Genomic DNA, 24,358 nt, shown 5'->3' on the forward strand with positions numbered 1-24,358 from the left:
GGTTAAATCTGTTTTTCCTGCTACCTTCTCGGAGGCCAACAGGTCCCCTGCTACCTTCTCGGAGGCCAGCAGGTCTGGTTAAATCTGTTTTTCCTGCTACCTTCTCGGAGGCCAGCAGGTCCCCTGCTACCTTCTCGGAGGCCAGCAGGTCTGGTTAACCTAATAGAAATGCCTAGCTCACTAGAGCTGGCGGTGTGCACACCAATATTTACAATAACTGAGGTTTTTTACCAATATTCCCCCTTTCGCAATTCTCCACCAAAATGTTGTACCAATAAAATAAAAACCAGCAGGATCTTATTAAAGGGAAAAAGGCAAAATACCACATTTATTGTGAATACAGAAAGAATCATAGTAAGCAGTTAGTTATAGCTATAACATTCCATTCAATCTCATATTTATTCACACATTCATTCATACAAACACACCCACACACACATACACACCCACACACACAGGTTCTGCAAGGTTGTTATCATAGTTACCAGCCTTAGAGTTGCTCATGCCAAGCCACTGGCCAGGTGGCCTGGACATGAGGAGGGAGCAGGGCCTTGTCAGATGCTCATCTGATGCTCCTGGAAGTTGGTTTGCAGAATCAGACCCCAAAGTTCTCACTTTTTAGAGTCTATTTTTATAGGAATTTCTTCCTATGCCAGTCTATGGGAATTGCTTCATCATGCTGTTGCTGAATCACTCAGCAGATAGCACATTCCTGACGGCTCCAAGATGTTATCTTGTTCTTTGGTTCTCCCATTCTTGAGGCTGTTGGGTGGATTCCAGTCTGCCCTCCGGGTGGGGTCCTCTGGTTATTTCCACTTGACGCCTTCTTCAGCCGATGGACACTGGATTCTTAGGCTGGCACCTCCCTGATCATTCAGTTATTATCCACACCAAGCATCCATCCACATACATCCTCTATCTCTATTTTAATCACAATTGTTAATACAACAAAAGGGCGGGGAGTCTCTGGGTGCTGTTTCTGTTGTTAGAGTATTGCTTTGAGTCTCTCTCTCTGTGAACTGCTTTGAGAACAGACTCTGTCTTAGAATGTACTAACACAATTAGCAGCTTGCAAGTTTCACACATAATGGGAGAGAAACAGTACCAAAAACCAAGAGACCTCTTAATTAGTAATACCCTGGAATTTAAACTCTGGGGAATCAAACTTATTTGTGATTTTAATACAGAACTTCTTTAATATGATCCAACAGCGATTAGGTGATAGAGTTATTCAACATACAATATTTTTATACCATTGACTGCTGCATTTCATTCCCCCCCCCTCCCCAGGCTTTCAGCTGTCCTGTAATAGATCCCCTCTTTCATCCCATTATAAAGCAACCTTTGCCAGGAGAATTGATAAATCCATAGTTAAAGCAAACTGGAGTTTTACTGTGATCCAGTGAAATATTCAGAAACTATTTGCTCCTGCAGATAGACTATTGAAATTACACATTTCTCTCAAAAGCATTTATTAGCTTCAGAACCTTCTAGGCCCCTATATAGGCAGGAATAAACAGACTTAATTTGTGTTCTGTGTGATTAAACAACTTCTGGGCTGCTTCATTCGTCTTTGTACACCTGTGATTACAAGAGGCTATTCTCTCTGTACACTTTGCAGAGTGTCTGAGTCTGCCTTCCAGAATCAATGTAACTTAATTTGCACAATAAAGAAACCCAAAGGTTTTAATGCTTCGTGGATTGACTTCAAGTGACTGTCTCTTATGTCTTCTCTGTCAGTAATATAAATACATAAGAGAAGGAAAAAAATCCCTCTTATCCCTCCCAGTCTCTAGTCAATGACCCCCTACAACTCCTCTCCCTGCTATTCTCCTGTTCAGAATCACTCCCCACAACTTGACTGATCACCCAGTGTCTGTTCTCTGCTTTCTCTTCACTTTACTTCTTACCACTCCCTCTACAAGCATCCAGTCTTTTAGTATGACAGCTCCACCCTCCCTCATGCTTTGGGTTCTTACTAGCCAATGCTCTGAACTTCCAATCCCCAAATGAGCAGTAACCTCAGGAACATGCTTGCTCTCCCTCCAATGCTCGCTGTTCTAGAGGATGTATTTTGTTAATTGGAAGAGTGACTGATGCACCTAAAAATGAAGCTGCCTCTTGATTTCCACTCCACGTGGAGACTCTGATGCAATAACAGAAGCGCCTTGTTTCGGAGGCTTTCCCCACACTGTGTACATCTATAGGGGCTTTCCCCTTTGTGGATTCTCTGGTATCTAAAAAGATGTGCACTCTGGCTGAAGCTTTTCCCGCACTGGGGGCATTTATAGGGTCTCTCACCCTTGTGAGTGTCGTGAGTGTCTGGTGTCGCAGGAGGTCTGAGCTCTGAATGAAGCTTTTCCCACACTCCTTACAAGTGTAGGGTTTCTTTCCCGAGTGGGTGCTCTGATGATGAATGAGGAGTGAGCGCTGGCTGAAGCCCTTCCTGCACTCAGCACACTGGCAGGGTCTCTCTCTCATGTGGATCCGCTGGTGGTTAATAAGGTGCATGTTGATGCTGAAGCTCTTCCCACACTCAGGGCATGTATAGGATCTCTCCCCTTTGTGGGTTCTCTGGTGCTTGATAAAATGGGAACGCTGACCAAAGCTTTTCCTGCACTCAGCACACTGGTAGCGTCTCTCTCCTGCATGGGTTCTCTGGTGGTTAATGAGGTCCGTGTTGGCACTGAAGCTTTTCCCACACACCTTACCTCTGTAGGGTGCCTCTCCTCTGTGAAGTCTCTGATGAGATGTAAGTGGGGAGCTCTCCTGGAAGCTTTTCCCACACTCAGTATATTTAACAGCTCTCTCTCCCATGTGGGTTCTCTGATGTTGAATAAGCTCCAAGCTCTGATTGATGTTTTCCCTACATACGCTCCATGTGCCCAGCCTCTCCCCATGGGGGATTTCTGGCAAAGACTCATTTCTTTGAGGTTCTTGAAACTTATTTCCTGGTGAGTGGTTTTACCCTGGCTCTTCCACACAGGGGTTTTCCTCTCACTTTCTGACTTGCACTCACTGTCGTAGGCTTTTCCCCAGTCAGAAGTTTGGGAAATATTATCGTTGGATCTTTCCAACTATGTCTCTTGTGTTTCCACTGGCTCAGCTCCTTTATGAGAAGGAGAATCCAGCAGAAGCCTCTCCATCAAGAATGCCTCATCTTCTGGAATAAAAAGAAAATACGCACATGATCTGTGTACTTGGGACAAATACAAATGCGGAATAGGTAAACTTCAAAATCACAACCCCAAATCAGAATAAGATAAGAGGGATAAATATTTAGGAGCCAAATCTTCATAATCCTTGATCAGAGTGTTAGAAGGGGACAAATTATGCTTATAAATCCCATTTGAATATTAAGGTGCAGGGAAGGACGTCAATCAGTACTGATAGAAAGCCCCGTGTGACATCTGCAACAAGGATATGACGGCAATTGGAACAAGAGAGGACTATATTATTTGAGACAGAATCTGAAGGTCTCATGCTGGCTTTTCTGAAATTCCATCTTCTTATTTATACTCTAATTGTTTCAAATTGCTTATGCTCATTCCTCCCCTGAAGAGAAACCTCTTGGGATCACCCTATCCACAGAGACCTGGAGATTTGGAAAACAAGTCTCTTCCCCTTGTTTCATACAGGAGATCACATCAGGTTTGGATATCGTAATTCCTGATCACAGGAAGAAAAGCAGGTGATATCACTGTTTAGGAAACACATCACTGAGGACTTACAAAGAAGACCATGGACCAGATTCTGACACCTTTACTCATATTGGGCTAGAGCTTTCTCCTTAAATAGTCCTACTGACTCCAGAGGGAGTATCTGTGGAGTAAGATACTACTCAGCATGAGTAAGTAAATTAGAATATGGCCTTGTGAGGTTAAACTCACACCCATTCTTTGTTGGAGTGGACATGTAATCCAAAACTGATGGGAAGATGTTTAGAAGCTATCACAACTTCCCTACATAGGGATTCATGGTGCACACTTATTATGCCACCTGCCAGTTCCTAAACAGTGCACCGCATCGGAATGGAGAATGGCTTCCTAAGCCTTGAAAGACCAGCGCTCCCTTTCCAGGATGAAGCCAATCTTATTATAAGCATGTGTCTGGCACTGGGGTAGGAGGGGAGTAGAATAATTCATCATATGTATCATTTCAGTACACTGACAAAACACAGAGCCATTCTTCCTCCTTAGAAAATTCTTGGCATTGGGATGAATGGGGTGGATTTGCACTCACATAGCATTTTGAAGTTCCCTTTCACACAGGCTGTTGATCCACCAGAAATACAAAAGACAGAGAAGAGCTCTGAGCAAAAGCCAAACTGGGAACTTCACAGAGCATTCTAGCAAACACGAGAAAGTATAGCTTTACCCAGGGAGACTAGAGTATAGTAACTTTCCTGCATGGCATCCCTGCAGAAGTCCCACTTCCCTTCATCGAAGAGAGTCCCATTCTCCTCAGAGAAATATTTGGCCACCTGATCAAGTGTCACTGCCACCTGAAACAACAAGCAACCACTGCTCAGCACCAGCTGCGCTGAAAGGCCCATTGCGCAACTGCAGAAGGAAGGAAAAAGCTGCTGGTGTTGGATCATAATAAACATTTCCCATGTCATGGCCCAGATGCAAGGGGCGGGACCTGCTCCCCCAGCAAAGGGCATGTACCTAAAAGGTCTGTGTATTTGTTTTATGTTGGGGCGGGGAGAGAAGAAGTAGTCAGAGAGAAAAGGAGAGGATAAAAGAGGGACAGAGCGATAGATGTAAAACAGACTTTATGAGGAGTCTGCTACAGAAAACCCCTGGCAAAAAAAGGCTGGGATTTACCTCAGATAGATACTCAGGGAGGCAGGATTTGGAGAGGGGGGAGTATAAATTAGCCATAAATTCTACTGGTTATACATTTTACCTCCACTTGCTCTGAGTCACCATTTTGAAGTCACTCAGCCAGTGCCATAGAGGCAACATACTCAGGACTTATTTACATTACCCGATCAGCTGTCGATCCAGCGGGGGTCAATTTATCGCGTCTAGTCTAGACAAGATAAATCGACTGCTGAGCACTCTCCCATCCACTCCGGTACTGCACCAGGGCGAGAGGCGCAGGTGGAGTCGACGGGAGAGCATTAGCCATCGACTTACCGCAGTGAAGACACCGCGGTAAGTAGATCTAAGTATGTCGACTTCAGCTACATTATTCATGTAGCTGAAGTTGCGTAACTTAGATCGATCCTCCCTGCAGTATAGACCAGGCCTCAGTCCCATTCATCATCCAGGTCTACACTTGCTCCTCCTAGACACTGGAGTTGGTAACAGTACTCCATTGACTCTCATGGTTCAGCTAGCCAATTTCCTAGGCCAGTAATTATTTGCTTTCTATATTATTGGGCTAACAGAGGCTCTCATTCTATGGATACTTTCAGAGCACAGGAATCAATAGTCACTGTCCAGTGACAGGGTTTACCACTTATTGTGCAGATCTTGGTATAAGGACAAAAACCAGATGCTAATCCCCGTTCCTTCATGTTCTTTAACTCTGCTGGGCCACTGTTGCCAGCTCATACAATTTTATTGCTAGTCTTGTGACATTTAGTGTTCTTCTTACAGCCTCAGCTCCTGGAGGCATATGATTATGTCAGAATCTCAGCTTTCATTAAAAAAAAAGTAAGTTTTTGGCCCTCAGAGGTGTAGTGAAAAGCCAAAAAACATGAATCAAGAGCATTCTAAAAGCTCAGAAAAAGAAGACAACATTGTTTTTTTAAAATCTCATTATTTTAAGCCAATCTCATGATTTTTGAGCACGTGAGTTTGGAAATACAGCTGTTTGCTCACATCCTCTCTCACACAGAGACTCAACTTTACTTCTCCATTCTGGTTTCTCATGGGAATAATCAGGTTTGAGTGTCCTTTCCTGTTCCCCACACCTCTCAGATGCTTGATGAATGAGCTGGAAAGCCTCAGTCAGTGTGACTGCCTGCTCCATGGTTTCTGGATGACGTTCCCAGACCCAGGTCTGAATTTCCTCAGGCAAGATGGTCAGTAACTGCTTGAGAACTATCAGCTCCATGATCTGCTCCTTCGTATGATTCTCCAGCTTAAGCCATTGGTGGGAAAGTTCACGGAGTCAGCTGCACACCTCTTGGGGTCCTTCTGCCGCTCAGTAGCTGAACAGTCTAAAGGGTTGGCAGTGTGTCTACATGCCAGTATTGCAATCTCACAGGATGGCTTCCTTCACTTTATCATAGTCTCCTCCCTCTTTATTATCTGGTCTACTACATGCCTTTAGGGCTTTTGCACTGAGGCAGGGTAGGAGTCAAATTACCCACTGTCCTCTAGACCCCTGGCAGGCTTCAGTTGCTTGTTTACAGGAGCTGAGATAGTTCACCCTCTGTTGTTATCTTAGATATCTTTGAGTTCTCCTCTGCAGATGGAGGGGGCTAGTACTGGCATCTGGATTACCCCCTCCGATTAGTCTCCTGCTGCTGCTGCTCATTAGTGATTGTTGCTACCTCCTTAATTCTTCCATTATCCCAAACTGGATAACAGGACTGGCTTTCCCTGCTCAGTCCAGTTCCTCCTTTGGAGTTGGGCCTCTGGGCGATACACCTCTCTGCCAAGACACCTTCACCTTCAACAGCTCCTTCCTTGCTTCAGCCCTGTGCCCCACTCCTCCGCTGCTCCACAGATACACCTCAAAACTGACCCGCAGCAGCACCTGTTCTAATGCTGCATTCCAAACTACACTGCTAACCCACTCCAGTCCTGATGGGCAGGATCCCCTGCTATTCCAGACCCTAAAAGAAGCCCATGTTCTGTCTAGGGCTGCCTGGTTTTTCCTCTTTCCTTTTCCCAGCTGTGACTCTGGCTTTGATTTCTTCTCTCTGTGACCAGTTCCTACAGGCAACAATTCCTTGCTTCTCTGTTGCTGCTTTCTGTCCTCTTCCCCTGGAGCCTCTGCCCTTGTACTCTCTTTCTGTTGTAACTCTCTCTGCTCTCTCCTCTAATGACAGATGCCCTGACTTACTTCTCCAGCTGGGAGCATGCAAGAGGGATCATTAATTCCTGCTGGTCTTTGGTGGGGAGCCACTTCAAACACCAGGTTCTGCTGTGTGCTCGCTGCACTGAGCCTGGGACACCAGGTTGCACGGGGACCAGTGGCTGAGAACAGGATGTTCCCTCTCTATTAAAGTCCCCCCTTGATGGTACTTCTTGGTGGAGGTCGTAAAAGCTCTATAGTTTTAATCTTTAACTCCCCAGACAAAGGGAAAATGCTGTTGGCGGGGAGGAGGTGGGAACTGCTGGATCTTTATATCCAGTTACTGCCCTCCCTCTGCCACCTCCCACATTCTGCCTGCTGGAGCAGAGAGTTGGGTAGAAGGGGACGTTTTTAGTAGGGGAAGTGGGCAGAGAAAGCCACAGCAGAGGAGAGGTGAAAAGAAAGGCCAGAACTAGACAAGATACAAAGGGAACCACAGGAAATAAATCAAAGCTCCCTTGGACAGCAGCACATTAGACAGGAAGGACTAAAATAGCAGCAAGGTCTCCCCAAATCAGTCAGCCAGCTCAGGAATTGCGTTTGGGGGCACAGCTGAAGACCAGCAGGATTTCCCCCAGTCTCAGGCTAGCAAAGTAGCCAGCTAACGGACAGCATGCGGAGTGGTCTGTGAAGTGCAGTTCTACCTAACCTCTCCTTTCCACAACTCAAAGTTCAGAGGGTGACAGAGGGGACCAGAGTCATTTAGACCTGTGCAGAGAGAGAAAGAGAGTAGTCAGTGTAGAATGCTACCAAATCAGAACAGGGACATTCCCCAACTGCACTGCACTTTCCTGGCACACTGTAAACAAGTCCAGGCAGGCCACCAGGATGAGAGTTTCTGATCTTTGTTGTTTTCCAGATTAATTTAAAACAGAGGACTTGGGGGGTTTTCTGATTGACCACCCCCCAAAAAAAGAGAGATGTATTTGATGTATTTTAATATGTTATTTCCACCACAAATGACAGAGAGAAACCAAGTATGGACAGGAGTGGGGTATGGTGGGGTCGGGGTGGGTTAGTCAGAAGGAAAATCTCATTCTTTTAAATTTCCCAGTGTAGACAGGAAATGCAGACAGCTCCTGCATCTGAACATAATCCTATGCCCTCAGGCCAAGATTTGCAACACTGACAAATCATTTTGGGTGCCCATCGTTAGACACCTAAAAGGCACCAATTTTTGGAAAATAGGTGCTCAGCAGTTTCGGAAAATCAGACCCCTGTAAAGTGACTCTGTCTGGGCCCCTGAAATCCCTAGTCACTTTTAAAAACTTTGGCCCCACTGTACAAAAAGCTGTTGTCTCAAATGGTACAAAGAGCTGTCTTCTTCTCAGCTGATTTCTCACTTTAATACTAGAGGTCCGATGGGTGGGAAGAGATGGGAACTGTGGACTAAAACCCATTAAAAAGCATCCAGATGGGAAACTATTCTGGAATAGCTATAGCAGAATAACTGGTCCAGAATAGCTCTGCCGATCTGTGATAAATGAAGGGGGTGGGGGGCTAATTCCTTTTATGGACCCATCCAGCCAGTTACCTATAAAAGCCCTCTTAGTAGCTATTCTCTAATTGCTCTACCTATAAAGGGTTAAAAGAAGTGAGTGGGCACCTGGCCCAAAGAGCCAATGGGAAGGCTAGAACTTTTTAAAATTGAAACAAGACTCCCCTTTTGTCTGTCTGTTGTTGTTCTCCAGAGAGAGGGGACAAAGCAGCGATGCTATAAGACGCTTTGGGCCAGGTATGAAAAATTATCGGATCATACCTTGGGAGTTTAATATAAGCCTGGAGTGACCAGTATTAATTTTTAAAATCCTTGCGGGCCCCCACCTTCTGCGCTCAAAGTGCCAGAGTGGGGAATCAGCCTTGACACGGTCAATTTCCCTGTATAGACAAGCCCTTAGGATAGCTCTATTGTGGTGTTGCCAATCTATCACAAGTTTTTTGCAATATGTGTAAAGGCCCCGCTCTAGGAGATTGCTGATTATATGAGAATTTCAGCTTTCATTTCTAGATAGGAAAGTTGCACCAGTTTAACTAGGCTTCGTCTACACCAAAAAGGATTTACTGATATAGACATACTGGCAGAGCTGTATCAGCAGGCCCACAGTGGAGACACAGCTTATGCCAGGAGAAGAGGGCATTTGCTAGTATAGCTTATGCCAGTTCAAATTATACTAGCAAAAGAACTTGTTTGACAGTATAATTGCATCTACAGTGCAGCTTTTGCTGGCACAGCTAAACTGATTGGGGTGTGGTGTTTTCATAAAACTTTTAAGTGTAGACCAGACCTAAAATTGATCCAGTTAAATCATTATGAACCCTTCTGTGGATACTTATTTCAGTTTGAGTGACTTATTTAACTTAAATCTGTTCCCAGTCAACTTAAACTAAACTGCATAAAGTCACTCTTATACCAAAATAAGTGTCCATACAGGGATTTGCATTGTCTTAACTATATCAATTCAAAGTCACACCTTAGTTTATACCAGTGCAACTTTCCCTCAGATGGCCAGAAGATGGAGCAGTTGTGAAAAATAAAGTATCCCTCCTGTTCTCCTGCTCTCTTAGGAATTTTTTTACTGTGCATGATGAAGTGGGTCCTTTCCATCAAACTCCACAACTTAAATCAGGTGAGCGGGCACCCAGCTAGGGTAGACAGAAAACAATGATACAGGCAAGCATGCAGCCACACAGACAGCATTCGCACTGGCATGAACACACACAGGGAGGTAGTCAATTAGGCGCTCACCTACGCCAGCAGTGAGGCACATATCCACGCAGAAAAACCCAAGACAAGGGAGAAGACATTCATACAAGCACTGTAGAAAGCAGAGGGACATACAGAAACTCATGAATATGCTCAGGCAGATGCCCATATGCGCTGTCTGTCATATACCTCAGAGGGTTGGAAGGCAGGCTCAAACTTTAGTATGCAGGCCAGTCTCTTGTCAGGGAAGAAGTGTGTCTAGCTAGGCACACAGGCCTAGATCCATAAAGATGCTTAGGCCCTTATAGACTTAGGCACTTAAGTCCTCTTTTTAGGAGTCAGTGAGCCACAAACATCCCGCTTGGCTGCTGCCTGGCCCTGTAGGCGCCTGCATTTGCGAGGCACATACATTTTTGCAGTAAAAGTTCCCTACGTGCCTGTGTTTCTGCCTCTAAGCATGTGCACAGCTGCCTCACTCTAGGCCTAAACCCCAGAGCAACCCACAAAAGGGAGGAAGATAGGCACTCCTTTGCCTAACATGTGTGCAGGGCCTGATCATGATTATATAATTTGGGCTATGCAGCTGTGGAGTAGGGTCCTCAGTGGGCTGGATGGCCCTGTGGTTAGCATCCACTCAGCTATGGGGTAGTGGTAGGGGAGTCTATCCCCCCCCACTCCATCAGCTTCCAACCCCAGGCCCTAGGATGGTCAGTAGCATTGACTCTGAAGGGTGGGGACCCTCTGAGTTACCCTCCCTGGGACACCCCTACCACTGCTCCTTCTACTTCTGGTCCCAGATAAGGAAAAAGAAAAAAGAAAGCAAACTATCAGCCCCAACCAGACTCAGCATACAGTCCTGGTACTTCAGGGAGGGCTTGGGGGAGGGCCCCCTTTTTGGCAGAAGACTGCAAGATAGATCTCTACTCCTCTCCTGCCTTCTGAGCCAGGTTGCTCCCTTTTCAAACCTGTCTCCAGTTGGAGCATGCTCTGCAGGGTTGGACCAGCAGGGCTAACTGGGCCCTGGACTGTCCTTTAACCCCTTCTGTTCCTGTGTGGGGTTTGTATACCCCATCACAAGCTGCTGTAGTAATGCTTAATAATATGTGCACTTAAATGTTTGGAATATGTATTGTGAGTAGTATTATCAGCATAATATATATGTACGCTAGCCAACATATGTTAGTCAACACACCTAACTCAAGCTTTGTGGATTGCAGTGTTGTTCAGAAGGCCAGAACTAGACAGGATACAAAGGGAATCAAAGCCTGAACCACAGGGAAAAAATCAAAGCTAACGAAACGTTAGGTGTTGCAATGCTAAGCTTCACAATGCCTATGCCCCTTTATGGAGCTGGGTTCAAATATCCCCACAAAACAGCTGTCAGGTGCAGAGACACCAAGGAAAGCAGGCAAGCAACCACAGGCACTAAATGAATAGCAACCCACTGCAAAGGCAGACAGGTAGGGATCCAACAAACATGGCACTTAAGTACATAGGCCAGCGAGCACAGAGAACTGCAGGTGGCTAGGCAGACTATGGGGAGGCTGGCAAGCACCTATACCACTCAATGCCACCTTGCAGGAGCAAAGACAGCTGAATCCCACTGTTTTATCCGGGGAGTCAAGTTCTCAGGTAGCAAATCCACTCTCTTCCCCAAATCATTTCACCGACTGCCCAGCACAATTGGACACAAATCCTGGGACCCACATTCCAGGCACCCCTATTATACCAATAAAATAAAAACCAGCAGGATCTTATTAAAGACGTTCTGTATTAAAATCACAAATGAGTTTGATTCCCCATAGTTTAAATTTCAGGGTATTACTAATTAAGAGGACTCCTGGGTTTTGGTACTGTTTCTCTCCCTCTCTGTGTGAAATTTGCAAGCTGCTAATTGTGTTAGTACATCCTAAGACAGAGTCTGTTCTCAAAGCAATACTTGTAACAACAACTACTCACACAGAGAGAGACTCAAAGCAATACTTTGTAACAACAGAAACAGCACACAGATACACCCTGCCCTTTTGTTGTATTCATCTCGCTTTGTTAACAATTGTGATTAAAATAGAGATAGAGGATGTATGTGGATGGATGCTTAGTGTGAATAATAACTGAATGATCAGAGAGGTGCCAGCCTAAGAATCCAGTGTCCATCGACCAAAGAAGGTGTCAAGTAGAAACAACCAGAGGACCCCCGGAGGGCAGACTGGAATCTACCCAGCAGCCTCAAGGATGGGAGAACCGAAGAACAACACGGAACCGTCAGGAATGTGCTATCTGCTGATTGATTCAGCAACAGCATGATGAAGCAATTCCCATAGACTGGCATAGGAATAAATTCCTATAAAAATGGACTCTAGAAACTTAGAACTTTGGGGTCTGATTCTGCAAACCAACTTCCAGGAGCGTCAGATGTGCATCTGACAAGGCCCTGCTCCCTCCTCGTGTCCAGCCCACCTGGCCAGTGGCTTGGCATGAGCAACTCTAAGGCTGGTAACTATGATAACCTTGCAGAACCTGTGTGTGTGTGTGTATGAATGAATATGTGAATAAATATGAAATTTAATGGAATGTTATAGCTATAACTAACTGTTTACTATGTTTCTTTCTGTATTCATAATAAATGTGGCATTTTGCCTTTTCCCCTTTAATAAGATCCTGCTGGTTTTTATTTTATTGGTATAACACCCCAGATAAGCAATGGGGTGAATCAGCGTAGGCGTGAAGTCTGTTACTGCACTGATGAGTATCTGCATTTGGCAGCCAGATCAATCTGTACTCCCACTGCACAAGCTCTTTTAGCAAAATACAATATTCTTGAAAAAATTAACTGAGTACCAGGGAGTCATGGATTAAAATGAAGAAAGCTTGATTGTCTGTGGCCACAGCCATCCTAGAACACACATGGCTCTGGAGATCTGACATGTGCCTTGAGGAACCAGTTATCTGTGTGTGATGGAGGGTTGCTAACCATCCAGGATTGTCCTGGAGTCTCCAGAAATTAAAGATTAATCTTTTAATTAAAAATTATGTCTTGTGATGGAACCTCCAGGAATGCATCCAACCAAAATTGGCAACCTTAGCTGTTTTGAGTATAGACCCTATGCTGCAACAGCCACAAAGGGGTTAATGGATAGACCTGCTACTTCCCCACTTGTGGCTAATTATTTGACAAGAAATAGCTGGGATAAAAGGCTGTAGCTTTGGCAAAAAGGGGTAGCTATGGGAGGGAACTACACTGATGGAGTGCTTCTGCAGGGAACTAGTGCTGCCTAAGGAATAGACCCAGAAATGCTATGTGGGACTGGACTTTCTTAGGACCATGTTGTTGGGTCCTTAGGAAGACTGCAATACAAGGATAAAAGTAGCTGATATGGGCCTGGAAGATCAAGTGAATGTGATCTTAAAAGGTCAGTATATTCTTAATAGCCCTTTACAGCTGGGGAATAAGCCCCCTCATGCTGGGGTTGCAGATAAACTGCAAGGCTAGATCACCCTGTGCCTATTCCAGATTACATCTCCCACCGTTGCTGTTATGGTACAGGCATGCCAAGGCAAAAAAAAATCCTTATTAATCTTCCCAAGTATAGACTGGGTCAGAGTGTCCTAGGGCAAGCAAGGTGTGAATTTCTCAGGGTCTGGATGTGGTAGTAACCTGCTGTCTCATCTCCAGAACCTCTGCTTTCATTTGAAAGCAAAGGAAACCCTTGAGTTGTTTCTTAGGATTTGTTGTCATTAAATTTTTTTTTCAATTTATTGGTTGCCAATTAATCTGAGGTAACTAGGCTTTACAAAGATGGTAATCTGGATGAAGTAATGGGTTTCTGGGAATTCTGAAGATGTGGGAGAGGAAGGAATTGTTCTGGGTCAAACGATTTTGACTTTTTAAACATTTTAATTTTTTTAAATTGCCTCTTCAGTTTGAAATATTTCAGATTTTTAAATGTTTCAGTTTGAAAAGTCACAAAATACTTTTTTCAGAATCTTTAGTTTCTATTTCTAACTCATGCAGTTCAGCAACACCAAAACTTTGCAAATTTATGTCCACTTCACTGAATTGGCGCTTCTTCCCCCTCACCCCCAAAACCTTCAGCAGAAAAAATAGTACTTAACTCTAGTCTAGACATCTTGTAAACTTTTGTTCCAGATTACAAAGGTAGCCTGGAACAAACACTTAGGTTTGTTTCCCCCCAGACTAGGTTTCATAAAAGATATTAACTACATTGGGTAAGAATACTAGAGTAGACATACTCTAGTCTGGCAAAGGCCTATGTGGCTCTTCACAGATCCTGGAACAAGAGGGTTAAGAGCTGTAAGCTGCCTATTGACCATTAGGGCTTGTTTTTAGATGCCTAGTGATGCTTAAACATCAATCATCACTGCTATCTCATCCCTTACATGAGAAGGGGGGGCAGTCACAGATTGTCACAAATTACTGTAAGTGACATCTAATTTTGTGAGTGGTATTTGGGTGGTTTTGTGAGTGGTATTACAAGTGGTTCTAAGTCCAAAGATCCTAGCAGAGCCCATGGGCCTAGTCAACCCTCAATGAGGGAGAGCCAGGTGGCATGCACCATCTACTGTAAGAGGCATCTGACTCTGCTAGGCAGAGTTTAGAGTACCACCACCTTCTTCTCCCACCCCTAAAAAATCTAACCCCTTGAATTTTTAATGTGGGGAAAATAAGCAGATATTTTCTTTCTCTTTCTGAAACTTTTTCAGGCTTTTATCCATCATCAAAAAAGGACAAGCACCCAATTCTTTTCTACCTTTTCAGGTCATCTTTAAAACAAAGTGCCAAATTCTGAGCTGATTTGTGTCTATGCTTCTTACAATCCTTCTATTCCCCAATACTCAAGCCAGTTGCTTAACTTCTAATTAGCTTGCCATTAGGCAACTACCCCACATGCTCCCAGCAATCCTCTAACCATTGATTCTTAGACAGGAGTCCCTCAGGGCAGGAGATGTCTTCCTATGTGTTTGTACAGTAATTGGCACAATGGGACCCCGAACCCAATTAGTGTTTTGGTTGCTACTTCAATGCAAATAAAAATTCTCTAAATAGGGGCTTATCTACCTGAGGATGTTGACTAGAATAGCTGTTGTGGAATTAAACTATTCTGCTAGTGTGATTCCAGAATAAAAGTGGGGTTTTAATTAATTTTATTCCAAACCATAGAGTAGGCAGGGACAAACACACAGTAGAAACTTTTCCGTTTCAGCTTCTTTCTTAATTGCTAGTTCCATAGTAGTCCTGTCTCCCCTTTCATTGCCACCCTTACGTGTTGGATTCTTCTTTTCAGTTCTCTGCATCTCTTTCCGATGGCACTGAGTGTCTCAAGTACATATTCATTCTTCTGATTCACTTCTCTCCTGAAATTTCAATCAACAGCTCTTCCATCTTCCCTACTAGCATAACTTCATTTTCTTTGTCTTTTCCTTCAAACCATGGTCTTCAAATGCAGATGTCCACTGACACCATATTTAGCAATTTCTCTTTGCTGTCAGTCAAAAGGGCCAGATAATACATGAGTTTTCTGTCTCCACAGGGTTAGTCTAGGATGAAATATCAGTGTTAAAACTGAGATGGAAATATGCTGATTCAGACCTATAGCTAGGCAAACAAAAGAGGAGGCAAGGCAAAATCGGGCCCTGATTCTGTAAGTTACTCCACATGGGCTGAGCCCACTGAAGTCAGTGGGCCTTTGTGCAGCACAAGGGTCCATTTGCATGCAGTAACTTGCAGCATCAAAGCCTAAGACCTATATATTAAATTCTGTGTGAAGTGCTCCCAAATTAGAATGCTGCCTTTCACAACCTCTTTGCATGGGTCCAAAGGCTATTCACCCATATGGACCTGATTCTCTTCTTCCTTTCTCACAGGGCTTACAACCGACGGACAGAGTCAATTCTTCTTTGCAATACCAAGACACTTCTCACACAGTCTGCCAGCAACAGAAGGAGGCTGCTCCTCAGAATCTGCAAAACAAAAGGATTTCCCTTCTCCCAGTCTGCCAGACACCGGGCCAGACTTTTGAAGGTATGACCCACTGGGTGGCAGTAGACTAGTTCCTTCACCACCACTTTGTGCCTTATCTGTAAAATGTGAATGACACAACCCCCTTTTTTAAAAAAAAAAAAAAAAAAAAACAACCCCAAAAACAAAAAAACTTTGAGATCTACTGAAGAGCGCTATTTAAGAGCTAGGTACTTTATGATTAAAGACGCAGATAGGCACCTAGTGGGATTTTCAAAAGCGTCTAGGCACCAAACTTGGCATGGAGGAAGGCACTGTTGCCTAGTGGACAAAGCACCACACAAGATACCTGGGTTCTACTCCTAATTCTTCTACTGGCCCACTGGGTGATCTTGGGTAAGTCACTTTAATTGCTCTGTGCCTCAGTTTCCCCATCACTAAATGGGGATAATGATACTGACTGACTTTGTCAAGTGCTCTGGTGATTTTACTGATGGCTATATAAATAAAGAAAACAGGAGTACTTGTGGTACCTTTTGAGACTAACAAATTTATTAGAGCATAAGCTTTTGTGGGCTACAGCCCACTTCATTGGCTGCATTGAATGGAACATGGTAAGAAGATTTTTATATTAGAGAAGGTGGAATTTGCCATACAAACTGTAAGAGGCTAATTAAGATGAGCTATTACCAGCAGGAGGAAAACTTTTGTAGTGATGATCAAGATGGCCCATCTAGACAGCTGAGAAGAAGGTGTGAGGATACTTAACATGTAGAAATAGATTCAATATGTGTATAGATGTGGGCACAGTTGCAACGGGCTTTGTTGCAAGGATAGGTTCCTGGGTTAGTGTGTGTGGTGTGGTTTATGGTACCTACATGCCTCCAGCTTTCATCCAGGAAACACGATTCATTTTCTACAGCCAAGCTCTAAGATACAACCGCATTGTTTCCAATCCCTCAGACTGAGACAAACACCTACAAGATCTCTATCAAGCATTCTTAGAACTACAATACCCACCTGCTGAAGTGAAGAAAAAAAAACAGATTGATAGAGCCAGAAGAGTACCCAGAAGTCACCTACTACAGGACAGGCCTAACAAAGAAAATAACAGGACGCCACTAGCCCTCACCCTCAGCCCCCAACTAAAACCTCTCCAACGCATCATCAAGGATCTACAACCTATCCTGAAGGATGACCCATCACTCTCACAGATCTTGGGAGACAGGCCAGTCCTTGCTTACAGACAGCCCCCTAACCTAAAGCAAATACTCACCAGCAACCACACAACAGGACCACTAACCCAGGAACCTATCCTTGCAACAAAGCCTGTTGCCAACTGTGCCCACATATCTATTCAGGGGACACCATCATAGGGCCTAATCACATCAGCCACACTATCAGAGGCTTGTTCACCTGCACATCTACCAATGTAATATATGCCATCATGTGCCAGCAATGCCCCTCTGCCATGTACATTGGTCAAACTGGACAGTCTCTACACGAGAATAAATGGACACAAATCTGACAGCAGGAATCATAACATTCAAAAATGGGCAGGAGAACACTTTAACCTCTCTGGCCACTCAGACTTAAGGGTGGCAATCCTGTAACAGAAAAGCTTCAAAAACAGACTCCAATGAGAAACTGCTGAGGTTGAATTAATACGCAAACTAGATACCATTAACCTGGGTTTGAATAGAGACGGGGAGTGGCTGGGTCACTACACATATTGAATCTATTTCTACATGTTAAGTATCCTCACAGCTTCTTCTCAGCTGTCTAGATGGGCCATCTTGATTATCACTACAAGCTTTTTTCCTCCTGCTGATAATAGCTCATCTTAATTAGCCACTTACAGTTTGTATGGCAAATTCCACTGTGTGTGTCCCCTTACTATATGTTGCATTCAATGCAGCCGAGGAAGTGGGCTGTAGCCCACAAAAGCTTATGCTCTAATAAAATTGTTAGTCAAGATGCCACAAGTACTCCTGGTTTTGTGGGGTTTTTTGGTTTTTGCAGATACAGACTAACACAGCTGTTACTCTGAAACCTACTCTATAGGAGTCAGGTATTGTACTCCTGATTCTCTCCTCCTCCCTCTGCCCCCCATTGAAATCCATAGGTAGCTAAGTGCCAAATTCATATCTGTAACTTTAGGTATCTAAATACAGGGCTGGATTTAGGGGGGCCAATGACTCAGGCAACCACCAGGGGTTACCAGGCTCAGGGTGCTGTTTTTGTTAGCAACAAAAGAGAGAACAGAATGTTGGAAGTAAAATGTTTCAAGTATTCTGTATGTGGATTAAGCATAAAGGGAATGTTTTTGTTTATATATAGCATAAATTTGTACAGTAGAATCAGTACAAGGATAAACCAGTCATGAAATGAGCTACAAATGCAGTAAAAATAAGGTATTCAAAGGCTTAACAAATAAGGGGTGGGGCATGAGTTCTGCAGATGCTCCTTGCCTGGGACACCATTTGGTCTAAGGCCAGTCCTGCCTAAATGTGTCCATAAAACTTACACTCTTCTCAAGAGTTAGACAGAAACATTGAAATTCATCTGAAAGAGGGGGAATAAATGCATTAAAAAGTAAACTAAGAAATCCTATTTACTACTAGCAGTGAATGATTGTAATGGAATGTTAAATGGTATTCTACTGTTCCATTAGGTGGCAATGTATAGAAAACATTCTAAATTAACCTGAGCCATAATTGGCAGAGCATTAAAGGGTCTTATCATGAACACACCTGGTATCTATAAGCAACCTCTGCAGCCAGTCCATATGTGGCATAGAAGTGTAACAGGAACCAGGCCCTGATTGGTCTAGGGATCTGAAGAGAAGGGGGCGGGGGAAACCATAGGTGGGAGGGAATGTTGGTGGAGAATGGCACAGTATGTGCCCTGCAGGGACCAACCTTCAGGACTGAAGTTAGTTCAGCCAGTATAGCCCACTCATCCTTGCCTTCTCCAGTGAAGCTGCCACAAAGGGGCTAGCAGTAATGGGGTGTGTTTGTGGTAAGGCTGCCCCTCCATTTTGGATCTGGCCTGAAACCACCCACTCCTCTCAAGGGTAACCAAGCAACTGGCCAGCTGGGTAATGGCTTTGTCACTATAGACAGGGGCTAGATTAGAACCACTACCCTGCAACCTACAGCAAGAGAACAAGTTGATTGTGAAATGCCCATGTGGTGGTTTCTCTGTTTGTTGGGGGTTGAAAAGTGGGGCGGGGGGAAGAAGAGCTAAGGTAGAAAGTACAGGAGTGGGACAAAAGGGGAGAGTGGCTGGGCAAGGTCCCCTGGGGGAGAGAATCAATCTCAATATAATACGTACAATATGGGGGGAAACAAGTGAAGGACCAGGAAATAAACATACATGCTTGTTCCCCACCCTCCAGCTCCTTCTCCAACTACCGCAACAGAGCTACTGCTATGGCTCCCTTCATTAAAAGTTTGATGGTGTAGTACCTGTGTGCTGGGTACCCCACATTATTCCTTCTCAGGCAAGTTCATTCTGTGAGATCAAAGCTCAGAAATGAGTGACCAAAGGGGGATGGTGGTAACCCACAAGTCTGACCTGAAACAAATTAGCAACACTTCTGCCCTGTGCTAGCTCCCCCTTGAAAATAGGCTCTGTCCTGACCAAGGCTGCCTGTACTACCTGGGAGGTCATGTCTCTCTGTGGGCTTAAGACCACCCATGGGAGCTAAGCAGCTCTCAACCACTAAGAGGGGGAGTGGACAGAACTTTGGCTAGTGATACTACAGTCCTCACTTCCCCCAAGAGACCAGAATCGCAGTGGACCTCACTGCATTCAGAATTGAATGCAAAACTCACCTCTGAACTAGCTTACCCTCCTTAACTCTTCACAGCAGTGTGTGCCCATGACAAACATACTCTAAACCAGGGCTTCTCAAACTAGGGGTCAGGACCCCTCAGGGGGGTTGTGAGCTGTCAACCTCAACCCCAACACCCGCTTGCCTCCAACATTTATAATGGTGTTAAATTAAACACCCTTTTAAATATATATATTATGGGAGTCACACTCAGAGGCTGGCGATGTGAAAGGGGTCACCAGGAAAAAAAAATTTCAGACCCCCTGCTCTAAACTCATCCAGCTATTTCCTCTACCACGGGGGAAGGAAGGGAGAGATTGTTGGGATTTTCTATTTTCAGATACTACAGTGATGGGCACTGTCTAAGTAGGCAGGTGTCTGGCCAGAGAGAATGCTATCCCATGAAAACTCATCTAATAATTTCAAGCTAAAGGAAGGAGATGCATGTTTATTTTAAGTATTCAGAGGGAATCCCCTTCCTACCTCTCCTTGTTAGCTATTGGGGGAAGGGGAGAGAATACTTTCTGTCCCCTACCAGTGGTGGTGTATAAAATGTCAGCGGTAGCGACACAAAGACTCACTTGTATTCCCACATGCTGCATTTTTGGTAGCTGTTTTGCAGGGGGCCCTGTTGCACTGCAGCTGTAAAGATTCCACTTCCCTTTCACTCATGTGCTGTTCCTGGGTTTCCTCCAACTTTTCTTTTCCATCCACAGTTTATGCTTGGTGAGATGAATTATTACAAACATCTGTCATTGCCTCCTTTTTCCCTGCAAAGGACTTGACACAGCTCCTTTGCTGTGAGTGTGTGATCTGTTACCCCTTTTCACAGATTCTTCTCTCCCTGTTCTGGGCTGGCTGATACTAAATGAAACCTTTCCCACATATACCCTGGTGGGAGAATTAGAGTATCATGAGAGATTGGGATTCATCTCTTGTGTGCTCCAAGCAGGAACACCCAGATAAGTGAAACTCTTTATTAACATGTTACCAAAATCTGAGAAGAGAGGGTATTGGTCAGAGCTGGGTACAGAAACCTTAGGGTATATCTAAACTGCAATCAAACACCTGTGGGCTGGTCCATGTCAGCTGACTCAGGCTTGGGGGGCGGGGGCTCAGGCTATGGGGCAGTTTAATTATGTTGTAGATTCTCAGGCTAGAGCCTGGCTCTGGGACCAGCCCATTTCTTCTCCCCACAGGAATCAGAGCCCAGGTTCCAGCCTGAGCCTGAACATCTACACTGCAATTAAACAGTCATGTAGCCCAAGCCCCTGTCAGCTGACATGCAGGGCCGCATTAACCTTTGGTGCACCTGGCACCAAACACAGTTGTAGACCCCCATGTAGTCACTATGGGCCCCTTCTCAGTGTGGGCCTGGTGTGGTGGCATAATAGTATACCCAGTACTGAATCTGAGACATTTTTCATTTTGATCAGACACCTCTGCTTAACTATATGTATGTATTGCCATACACAGCTTCTACAGTCCCTAGTTTTTCTCACTGAGCTGTACCTATGTAAGTTTACCGGTGTCCATCGTCAGCAGAACTTTCATAACGATCAGGGAAACTCCCCACAGATTTGTCTCCTTCAGGCACGCTATAGCCATGTCTTCAGTACATGCTATTTCACCAGTCACTGTATGTGGTCCTAGTCTCAAATCAATAAAGTTCCATAGCCCGCAGATACCTGATCAATTCTGACACATTCCTCCCCCAGCACCCATCCTGCCATTTGAGCAAGCCACTTGCAAATGTTGTTTCTCCAACCCTGGCTCAGTGACCACTTAACCCTGGGAACCTAAAGTCACCAGCCTTCTCTTTCCCTCTGCTCCCATCTACATGCTATTCCACTACCTGGTCATCACCTCTCCTCATGCTTCTTTCCCTTCTACCTTGGATGTGCTCTCCAGACAACTGGTCCTATTCTCCTCCTGCAAACCTGACCTGCTTCCACTTTCCCTGCTCCCTTTGACATTCCTTTCCTAGGGGTGACCTCTGTTCCTTGAGGTTTAATGCCAGTTTCTTTATCTGCTTCTAGCTTAATGGCCCCCAGTAGTCAGAACTACCTGTAGCTTCTCTGACTACAGCCATAGGGTCAATTGCCAGAGGCCAGCCTTAGACAGGCGCATCTACTAGCTGCGGGAGAGGTGGCAATTCCAAGACTGAGCATGCTTGAACCTTCCAACAGCAGTACTAGGGACTCTCAATCCTCAGCACTGGACTCAGGCAGCTGTAGACTCAGCAGTTAAGTGCTTCCCTACTCCAGGCCAAGGCTTTAAGTACCTGAGATGCCCATCGCCTACAGCAGGGGCCCCCAATTCCTATGCACCCAACAGCTAACACATAGTAGTAAAGAAGGTGCAGCCTGGATGATTTCTGAGGCAGGGGCGCCAGGATATTCCCATTCCTAAGCAGCAGCTTTGCAGCAAGCTCACACCACCCCCTTCTGCTGTGGGACTGGGATCCTATGAAGACAGTGGAGTTATCCTATATATAACCAGTTCCACGCAAAGTATGTTGAAGTCAGTGGGAGTCTCTTCATTGTCTTTAATGGGCTGTGTACAGAAGCAAAGGAACTAATCCTAGACTCTAGGAGTACAGTACAATCTAAATCTATGCTGTACTGGTTTACTAGTGTAAACAGGAGGGACTCACATTACCTAGTGAATAATCAACACCTCCTGCAGCTCTTAACTTTTTCTGAGAGGTCTCCCACCCAATTACTAAATGTAAACCTGCTTAGCTTACAAGGTTTGAAAATATCAGGAGGTATGGTTACAAAGCAAGGCACTTCTGAATTCAGTAGGAATTTTGGATGTGCACGGAATGCAGGACTGGTTCCTGCATAGTTACAGAACTGCAGTAAAGTGGAACAATTTTCAGTTTGTGTGAATAGAGGATATCTGGATCCATATTGTAAGACTGTCCCACATAATGAGGTAAAATTTGAGGTGCCTTTGCTGTTCTTTTGTTCCACTCCTAGTTTCTATGGGGAACTTGCCAATGCAATATTACTGTCACCTTCTTTTTAAACAAAACTAAAAAGAAATGGTAATGGTTGTTGAAAATGGCAATTCCGGTCCTACTTAGCATGGGTAAGATTCTAGGATTTTTTTTGCTCAATTTTATCCTACTTTGTCTACAGCAAATTACAGTGGATCAATATTTGATCTGGGAGAAATGAAATAATAGAGAGCGGCCCAAATTGAACTGTGAGGGTGTTCAAATCTGAAAAGGAGGTACTAGATTCCCTTTCTGAATATTAGACAAATCTGGAAAGGAAAAGCCAATTTCTGCTTCTATGGCTCAGAAGTGGAAATTGAGTCTCAACCTCCTGCGTGCCTGGTACTGTACCTAAAGCTGCCCAGTCCTCTAGCAGAGCCCTCTGTCTCTCACTTTATTTTAACTTCTCCTGGGGGGGGTCCACATACCTCCCTTGCGAGGCTTCAGATAGAGGTGCATTGTCCATTCGTTCCACCCAACTCCTTCTTTGGGGGCTGCCAGCCGAGGCCACCAGCATTCCGAATCCGGGCTGGGGAAGTCATCTGAGTGTGATATCTGGGCCAAAGCCTTCTACTTCTTGTGCACACGTTCCCCATTCACAGAGTCACCCTCTTCTAGCAGCTAGCTCCCCCATCACAGCAAGCCGGTGCATCAGCTCCCACCAGCCCTGGCAGCTTCTCTACGCCCTCCCCCTCCCTTTCCTGTTGATAGCGGCCGAGGGAATGCTGGGAAATGTAGTTCCTTCCCTGCTCCAGGGGCGACTGTCCAGGCAGGGAGCTGGCCAAGGAACTACAGCTCCCGGGGTCCCTTGGGCTCCTGGCGTCCAGGCTGGATCCTTGGAGGCAGAGGCTGCGAGCTGGAGCCTTGTTGCCAGTCTCTGGGCAGGGCCCGGGTGCTGTGTACTGTAGGCCCAGCGGGGCGGGGGATTGGCAGCCTGCTGGGCCCGTGGGCGATAAGTGTTCTCTGGGGCTGGAGGCCGTGCGGGCGCTGTGGTAAGCAGGGCTCTGCTCCCTGCTCTCTCTGGGGGGCCTCTCGCTGCAGCGCTGCGGGAGGGGAGGAAGCAGATGTTAGGGGCCCCTTCTGAGCCTGGGGCCGGTGCTGCTGACATGTGTTAGCGGTGGGTGTCTAATTGCAATGTAGACATAACCTCAGAGCCCAGAACAGGCCTTTCCGTTAGGGTTTCATCCCTTTTGCCGTCACTGCCCATTCTTGATCTGGTGCCAGGTTTCTACATAAGTTTCAGGGATAGAAAGCTGGGATCAGGAAATTCACATTTTACCATACCCATACTTCCTACTCCTCTCTAGGACACTGAGGATTTAGAAGCGGTGTGGTTTTTAACCCTTAACTTTCCAGACATGAGGCAAACGTTCTTTTCTTTCCTTCACATTCCCCTTCACCTGTGTCATGCTTCACGAGTGCTCCTTGAACACTTCCTTGTGCTACCTTTTTAAAAACTGGAGCTGCATCAAGGTTTTATTTTATGATCTTTAGAAACAGCCATGAACTGTCTGGAAACCAAACATGTTTGCAAACAATCTTAGTGTTAAACTGCTTCTCCCTATCACCCCCTTCCCCAAGCACCTCCCATCTTCCCTAGTGACTTCAGAATGCAGCTCAAAATTACCCTTTTGGTTTTCATTAGCCCCCCCCCCCCCCAAACATTCTAGCAACCCCACTGATCTGGTTCGCTACTCCCTTTCAGGGACATAATTAATATTACTACTATTAATACTACTGTAACATCCTTGTCTCTGGCCTTGACCTATGCAAATTTGCCCCCTGAATATCCATGCA

General features: G+C 45.1%; 1 protein-coding gene across 6 annotated transcripts; it reads right to left on the bottom strand.

Moving 5' to 3' along the window:
- Positions 1–306: 306 nt before the first annotated feature.
- On the bottom strand, positions 307–23,252 carry LOC311514171 (uncharacterized protein). Of its 6 annotated transcripts, XM_084616607.1 has the most exons (3): positions 22,990–23,252; positions 4,378–4,504; positions 307–3,163 (listed from the first exon to the last, which is right to left on the bottom strand). In XM_084616607.1, exon 3 carries the CDS (start codon positions 2,815–2,817, stop codon positions 2,023–2,025), a length of 795 nt encoding a protein of 264 aa, XP_084472733.1. In that variant the 5' UTR covers positions 2,818–3,163; positions 4,378–4,504; positions 22,990–23,252; the 3' UTR covers positions 307–2,022. The 6 variants fall into 6 exon arrangements, 4 of the variants coding, with proteins under 4 accessions (XP_084472733.1, XP_084472734.1, XP_084472732.1 ...); XM_084616608.1 differs by lacking the exon at positions 4,378–4,504 and having other exon boundaries at positions 307–3,160; XM_084616606.1 differs by lacking the exon at positions 4,378–4,504.
- Between the last annotated feature and the right edge of the window lie 1,106 nt (positions 23,253–24,358).

Source organism: Lepidochelys olivacea (assembly GCF_965140295.1).
Source record: "Lepidochelys olivacea isolate rLepOli2 genome assembly, chromosome: 1".
Taxonomy (NCBI): Eukaryota; Metazoa; Chordata; order Testudines; family Cheloniidae; genus Lepidochelys; species Lepidochelys olivacea.

What these genes read in the sequence shown, in the direction of transcription:
- LOC311514171 (XM_084616608.1), bottom strand. Translation starts at nt 2,817, where the DNA reads ATGGGAGAGAGAGCTGTTAAATATACTGAGTGTGGGAAAAGCTTCCAG.